Raw genomic sequence first — 7,975 nt, 5'->3', positions numbered from 1 at the left:
TGGTATTACAATCAAACGTTAAATTAATTTTGTATTAAATGCTCAAAATTCTAACATATATAGTTCAAGAACGGTAAATACTTTTTTTATGTAGCAAGACTTTTTCTATTATAGAGATGTACTTGTCAACATGATACGCGATACAATTATATATTCGATTTCGTTTTAAAATATTCTGCTTTATTAGATCGAATTAAAAGTAAATTAATCGCGGAATTATATATATATATAATTCCGAAAATATATATATATATATATATATATATATATATTTCGAATAAGACTATTATACTGTCAAATAAGTAGCTAATGTAATACTATTTATAATTAACTCTTTTGCCGAATAACTGTATACCGATACATTCATAGTATTTTACCTTTGCGTCTGTATGCAATTCAAAACTTCTTTTTATGTTGACTCCCGAGTTGCGTCTACTTATATTTATCATATCAAATATAAACTGACATACATTAAATCGATTGTTATATTCAAAAGTCGATATATAGCAGCCTGAATCCTGATATTTCGTATCTCTACCCGTGGTGATATCGGTTGTTGCATCATCAGTAAAGGTAATTTTTTATTGATTTAAATACATTTAGGCCCACTGAATTGAATAAAAGTGTGTATATACGGTAAAACTATAATTCTAGTTAGTGAAAAGTGATGATTACATCGATTGCAGGCAAAATGGCAGAAAAAATAGTCCCCGTAGTCAAGGCTGAGGAAGAAGAGGTCGAGGAAGAAGAATTAGTGGACCCACAGGGAGCACTCAGGGTAAGATTTATTATTTTTATAATTTTTTTAATAAACTTATAATTTCATTTCAATTCATTATGTTTTATAACCCCGTATAGGACATGAATAGGTTATGACTTATGATATTTTCCTTTCATAAATTTATATTATTATATGTTTTCAGTTTGTTTAAATTTATAAGCAGTACCTTTCATGCCTATCAAGAAATTTGGTAGATATCCTCCCAACTATGTGGGTATTGAATAAAATATTATTATGGAAGTCCATCTTTATACTCAAAAAGAGCATAGTTTTGACTTTTTTTTTACATGGGGATGCACCAATCTTTCTAAAAAAATATATTATCTATAACATTCTACCTATAAATTTTTATTCAAAAATTTAATATGCATATTATTTGCACTATGAAAGGATTGTATGCTATTTTACGTTACACATTTTTAGTACAATGCCACATAATTTAAGCTAGGAAATATCACATGAGTGACATAAGAAGCCAAATGGACATTGGTTAATTAAATAAAATACTTAGCAATTGACAACATATTCTGTTATAACTTTCCACTGATTAATTTAGTATTTGACGTTTATATACAGTATTTACCAATGCTAGGCATGAGGTATCATATTAGGCCCATTGATATCATAATGTATTACGGTGTCTTGAGTTTATCATGAAATTATTGCAACAAAGTTAATAAATCCAATTCTTTTTGTAGGAGAAATTTGCAATAATATCCATGACACCAAGATTTTTAAAGGTTTTGTTTTTTTTATTATTATATAGTGAAAATATTTTTTTTACTTGATGTATTTATTGTTTGTAGTGCTAGTCAGTATCTAGTAATTTTTGTTGGTGTTTTTATTTAAGTTATATGAGCTATAATAGAATAGAAATATGGTATAAGTTGTTTAAAGTGTATAGAAATCAAATTACCTCAAGTTTTTATAAATAAATTTTATAATAGAAAACAAGTATTCTTTAAACCAAATACAGTAGAAACTGTCTACAACTATATTGATTATTGCAACTAAATTCTACATATTGATGAAAATTAGCAATATTGCCAGAATTTTCACCAAATCTCCTATCATTATTTTCCACTAATCTAAAATATTGATTCTTACGATATTGTAATTAGCTATGTAATTTCTTATTTTACCCTTTTTACATATTGGATATAGTAAAACTGATATGAGTTCGAGATTTTGTTCAGAATAAATTTTTTGTAATTAGTTTATTGCAACATATAAAAGTATGTATTCCTTATATATCAGATGGAGCATTCAAATTACATGGTTCCTTCAATGTTGATATAACCTGTTTTGACTGTATATAAATCATCTTATGTAATGTTACAGGAACAATGTGCCCAGAAAGCTGATGCCCAAAATTTGTGGGGCAAATACCAAGAGTGTAATGACCGTGTAAACTCCCGATCCAACACTGCTGAGACCTGTGAAGAGGAACTCATTGACTACCTCCATGTCCTGGACAAATGCGTCACCAAAGACTTGTTCAAGCGGTTAAAGTAATTAGATTTATATCTGCCTAGAACATTTTGCTGTTACCATACATTTATTTCAAGGGCAGAATGTAGTTGTTAGCAAATTTATTTATGCAATCAGAGTGGATCAGGATGTTAATGTTTATTTGTAAATAAATCAAAACCGGTTTCTGTGTCTTTTTTTAAATTTTGCCAAAGGTGAATAATGATTTTAGCCAAATATGTATTTAGGCTTGTTTGAACCTAAAAGACCGGCTGCCAGACTTTAGTACACTGTGAGCTCATTCTGCAGGATTGTCAATACCATGACCATGAAAGCGTTCATGAGGCCCTCAAAACGTCGAGAGAAAATTATGATATAAAAAACCATTATAAATCAGTAAAATAACTATTTCAATGGCAATAATCTAGTCGGAAATGGAACAGATTGCCGAAACAAATGTCTGCAGGTTCAAAACCTAAGGACACATATTTGATTCATCATCTCTCCAAGGTTATGTTTGTGCTCTTTATTATATATGAGTTTCGAAGGTATGTTCCTTCCCTTCCTCTCCCTTTCCCTTTCCATGGTAAAGGAAGTTCGTTCCCAGCAGTGAGACTGCATGTAATACAATGCTGATATTATGTGTTACATTCGACAACGGAATTGCGACCAAAGGGCTGGTCTAGAGTAAAGTCTGCTGGAAAACCTAATAAATAAATAATATATGGAAAATTATAGTGAGTTCAATAACACACTTTTCCAAACAATCGAATATACAATACACAATACACTGGTAAGTATACTGGCAATAATATAGTTAATTATTTTTTTATATGTTGCGATTGGCATATGGTAGAGTAGGGATAGGTTTGCGGGTGTATGGTATGTGAAAAGAGAAAACATCAGTCGTATATTGTAACTTTTTATTATAGCAAATATATAAAGTTTTGAAGAACGTAAATTATAATAATTTTATAATAGAAACAGCTCTCCAAAATAAGATTTTAAGCATGGGAACATCACAAACAATTGAAATGGCACTTTAACGTCAAAAGAATATAAAATTTTGTTTATTTCCACATAACCATAACAATGTTTTCCGGAATGTATTTGCCAAAATGAGCCCGTATTTTAGCGTGTCATCAAATAAGTTGGACATTATAAATGCAAGGGATCAATCTTATGCTCTAGGTTTAAAGGAATACATTTAGAGTCTAAAATCTATAACTAAGGTATGTAGAGAAATTGACTTTTAAACTAAAAAGCACAAATATGTACTTATACAAATTTAAGCCATTTTAATAATCGATGTGATCGCCAAAAATCATCCATGCGTACTAAAACTTTAATTCGATGGAAAGCATCACCGATTATTCACATCATTACATTTATGCTTACGCTTCAAATTCATAACAATAGAACATTGTGTATTAAAATAGAAATAATAGATATTAAAGCTATAAAGGAAATAAAAGCACGCTCAGACTTTGGCATAATTTTCAGTAAATCAAAGTTTTGAGACACTAGATTTTTCAATGCCTACACCTAATGGACGCGCTCGCTTGAAGGTTACATACTAAGCATTATCATTATACTTTGCAAGTAAACAAAAATTGTGATCATTAATTTAAGTATATGCTTACAAATATATTTAAAATTTCATTTTATGTGTTATGAATTAATTTAATCTCAGCAACAATACTAAAAAATTTACGGATATACAACACAAAAACATAATATACCTACATATAGGTAAGCGAAGTGCATTTTATAAAAGTATTGTCTTAAATTTTAATTTAAATTGCCATACACACATACTTACAATGTGTTACAATGAGTTTCACACTGTTAAAATTAGACCTATCACAATTTTTCATGAGTAACCTGAACTAAACTGGATTGAATATCGTGTCTAATTTTAATGTGATTGATGATAAAATTAATGTGTTCGAATTATGCCATACTAATTATTTAGTCATTTAACTATTATACAAGTTTATTTTAATAGAATGCATTTTGGTTGGTCAACTTGGAGAAGGTCCAAAGCGTCTACGTAGACGTGATGGACGGAATGGCGGCGAAAAAAAATTGTGATTATTCCAAAAATTCTAAATATATGAACCACAGATATAGAGAACATACTAAGCAATACCTCGGAATAAAAAAATCTTACTTTTCTGACCTATATTCATTTTACAGCGTTTTATGATCCTTTGAATCCACCTAGAATAATATGGCATAAGACACAAAACTAGACCGTCCCTGTCGTTCAAGTGTGATTATTGTGATCGGTCGAGATATGATGAGTAAGTCACATGCTGCAAACACGACCAATCACAATTAATCTACATAGACGGTCGTGTCGTTTCATTCCACATTCTAGAGGGCCAGTTCCTTCTCTATGTGTGTGATACATATGAACCTACAAATATTAAGTAGACAATAATTGAAAGAATAAATATGGTAGATCATTGTCATTAGTCAGGTCACCCCATTTCAGTCGGTATAAGTTGTTACTTGAAATCAAACTTAATTTTAAGTCGGTTCTAAGGTGTGATAGGCCCAGATAAAATAAAAAAGTTTCTTATGTTTTAAAAACAGTAGCATTTACACAAAGGCATAGCAAAAAGTTTTTTCTGTTTTTGCTTTTGTTTTAGGTTGGGCCAAAATTTTAATATCACTTGGATAACAAATAGAAGTAAATACCAGTTACATTAGTTGTTTTGAGAGATTCTACTTTGGTGGGCCAAAGTAGAATCTCTCAACGTGTTTGTACCTGACTGGTAAAGCTAGCACTAACGCTACGCTTCTGCGTACACCCTACAGTTCCATTAGTCACGCGGCAGTTTTTTAAACTAGCCTCTTGTGGACAGCTTATGTTCGACGCTTTTTACCGTTCTACTTTTATCCTTTTGGGAATTTACGCGTATATACAGTGAGGAAGACATGAGTGCTCAACAATGGCGCCATCACGTATCACGCACCCCATCAAATAAAAATATGCTATTTCTTTTCATACGAACTGATATAAAAGCTGCATCAAAAATAAGGGTCCGATCCATTGTAGATACAATATAAGTAAATATAGAGAAATGATGAACCAGTGCTCCATCAACGTATCAGGGATACTCTACTTTTAATTTGTATTAGACACAATATTATCGGTGAAACACAGGAATCAAGTAGAAAATGACTAAATGAAACCTATATCCATATTCAGTACTTGAAGAGTCTATAAATAAAATTTGTGTAAATGTATCTATGAAGGGCTACCTCAATGATAAACCAAATGACACATGTATTGTACAAAACTCATGCCTTGTTAACTGTATTTACATACCTTTAACCTGATAACACATATAATAAAAGAACATTTGACGTCACTGGTACTCGTATAAAAGTGATATCACAAATCGTAGCGTACATTACTAACTGGCGCCGACCTGCAGCACGTTGAAGCAGATCTCGCAGACTCGCTGCGGCTTGTTCATGCCGAACTTCAGTATCGGCACGTCTTGACTCGAGCATTTGTTGCACAACATTCTACCGCAGTGACGACTGGAAAATAAAAGTTTGCTTGACGTGGAACTTTTTTGAGAGGAGAAGGTAGTCACGATTGGTCACCTTAATGTCGCTGAATAGTGAGTACAGATGTAAGTAAGTACCCACACTGCCAGGGAAAGTGTGTTCGTTAGTGACCTTTAATAAGTAGGAATAAGAAGTGGAAATAGGGAAATTTTTTGACCTTTCGACAATCTTTCTTATCTTGAAAACGCTACAACAAAGCACTGTTTCACGGATGACTGTGGTTGCGCCAGCGCATTTTCATAGATAAAATAGTCTCAGTGTGCCTCTACCAGAAATGATATAAGTATTACAAATACCAATGATGCTTTCTCATGGTAAGAGTGAACTTGGTGCCGCACTCCTGGCAGAGATCGCTCTCCGCCCACGGCGCCTCCGCGGGAAGCGAGTCTAGCAGCCTGTGGAGAAGCTGCTTCGTTGCCACCTACAAGACACGAATTATTATTCGTCTAATGACACCGTATTTACCGCGTAGGCTGTGGAAATGGTGAGGTTAGTTTCTCATGTTACTACTTAATGTTTTATTTTTGATTAGATGTAATACTAGATTTCATCACGATTAACGATTGGGTCGCCGCTACTAGATTATGGAAATAAAGCCGGCGTACAGTGTTCGTCTCACAAATATGACTTATGTTACAGTTTGTTATCTTATATGTTTTGTAACATTGGTATTGTGCCCTGAAAATAAGGATAACATAATTCATTTATTGTAATTATTGTTGTGTAATTTACCTGATAGTTGAATATCGATATGCCGTCCTTGTTCTCCTGTGCGAGGCACGCGCCCGCCTTCACCAGCACGCGACACATTGCGCCTTGGCCATTCATGTACGCCAATAGTAAAGGTGTGTTGCCCTGTGAATAATATTAAATAAAATCTTGACTATATTTATATCGATATTTTGACCAGTCTGAATAACTTTAGGTAACCCTCGACCAGACTATGTTAACGTTATTTTTTTAATGTTATTAAATTTAATAGCTGTGTCAATCACGACTCAGCTGTTCATTAAACAAATTATTTATTTACTCAGGATCGACTAGTTGCTATATCTATCTGTCCAAAACGTAAGAGTATAGCACCTGATTAAGTATTATTTGAATAAAAACACTATTGATCAGTAATAAATAAAAATGAAGTAAATATCATAAGACATAAAGAAGTAGATCTATAATTACAATACCTGCAAGTCAGTCCTATTGATGGGATAGTCGGGCATAAACTCGAGAAATATTTCACAAATGGTTGCTGCGTTGTCTTTTTTACACCAACACAACTCGTGTAGAGGATTGCGTCCTATAAGAAAAATCTTTGGTTATAATCGACCTATTTATTTTTTTGTATTAATGGAGCTACTAATCGTACGATAAAATATGAATTTATATTACCTTTCGTACATTTCATAACTTAAAATATGATTTCTTGTGTTAAATATATTATGTATTCGTGACGTGCAGTGCGTTGTACGTGTAGGTAGTGTGTAGTGTGTAGTGTGTACCCTTGAGGTTGGTGGCGGCGGCGTCGATCTCGGTGTCGGCGAGCAGCGCGCGGCGGCGGCGTGTCCGTCGCGCGCGGCGACGTGCAGCGCGTTGTACGTGTAGGTAGTGTGTAGTGTGTAGTGTGTACCCTTGAGGTTGGTGGCGGCGGCGTCGATCTCGGTGTCGGCGAGCAGCGCGCGCGCGGCGGCGGCGTGTCCGTCGCGCGCGGCGACGTGCAGCGCGTTGTACGTGTAGGTAGTGTGTAGTGTGTAGTGTGTACCCTTGAGGTTGGTGGCGGCGGCGTCGATCTCGGTGTCGGCGAGCAGCGCGCGCGGCGGCGGCGTGTCCGTCGCGCGCGGCGACGTGCAGCGCGTTGTACGTGTAGGTAGTGTGTAGTGTGTAGTGTGTACCCTTGAGGTTGGTGGCGGCGGCGTCGATCTCGGTGTCGGCGAGCAGAGCGCGGCGGCGGCGGCGTGTCCGTCGCGCGCGGCGACGTGCAGCGCGTTGTACGTGTAGGTAGTGTGTAGTGTGTAGTGTGTACCCTTGAGGTTGGTGGCGGCGGCGTCGATCTCGGTGTCGGCGAGCAGCGCGCGCGGCGGCGGCGTGTCCGTCGCGCGCGGCGACGTGCAGCGCGTTGTACGTGTAGGTAGTGTGTAG

General features: G+C 35.3%; 2 protein-coding genes across 3 annotated transcripts in view; one reads left to right on the top strand and one right to left on the bottom strand.

Moving 5' to 3' along the window:
* The first annotated feature begins 323 nt into the window (after positions 1–323).
* On the top strand, positions 324–2,439 carry LOC115441308 (cytochrome b-c1 complex subunit 6, mitochondrial). 2 transcript variants are annotated; one of them, XM_030166041.2, is made up of 3 exons: positions 324–573; positions 687–778; positions 2,123–2,439. In XM_030166041.2, the coding sequence occupies exons 2-3, from the start codon at positions 692–694 to the stop codon at positions 2,294–2,296; spliced, it is 261 nt and encodes an 86-aa protein (XP_030021901.1). In that variant the 5' UTR covers positions 324–573; positions 687–691; the 3' UTR covers positions 2,297–2,439. The 2 variants fall into 2 exon arrangements, with proteins under 2 accessions (XP_030021901.1, XP_030021902.1); XM_030166042.2 differs by having other exon boundaries at positions 532–778.
* Positions 2,440–3,157: 718 nt separating this feature from the next.
* Positions 3,158–7,975, bottom strand: part of LOC115441303 (rabankyrin-5) — a 70,707-nt gene continuing 65,889 nt past the window's right edge. The window contains exons 18-21 of the mRNA XM_030166035.2: positions 7,024–7,136; positions 6,572–6,694; positions 6,136–6,260; positions 3,158–5,809 (exon numbers count right to left, since the gene is read on the bottom strand). Of these exons, the coding sequence (XP_030021895.1) occupies positions 5,680–5,809; positions 6,136–6,260; positions 6,572–6,694; positions 7,024–7,136 (491 nt within the window). The 3' untranslated portion in view covers positions 3,158–5,679. The remainder of the gene's footprint in view (positions 5,810–6,135; positions 6,261–6,571; positions 6,695–7,023; positions 7,137–7,975) is intronic.

The sequence above is a fragment of the Manduca sexta genome, chromosome 9 (assembly GCF_014839805.1).
Source record: "Manduca sexta isolate Smith_Timp_Sample1 chromosome 9, JHU_Msex_v1.0, whole genome shotgun sequence".
Taxonomy (NCBI): Eukaryota; Metazoa; Arthropoda; class Insecta; order Lepidoptera; family Sphingidae; genus Manduca; species Manduca sexta.
This window is presented reverse-complemented; position numbering and strand designations above follow the sequence as displayed.

Coding starts and splice junctions, on each gene's coding strand:
- LOC115441308 (XM_030166042.2), top strand. CDS start 668: ATGATTACATCGATTGCAGGCAAAATGGCAGAAAAAATAGTCCCCGTA. Junction 779..2,122: donor ACCCACAGGGAGCACTCAGG/GTAAGATTTATT, acceptor GTAATGTTACAG/GAACAATGTGCCCAGAAAGC.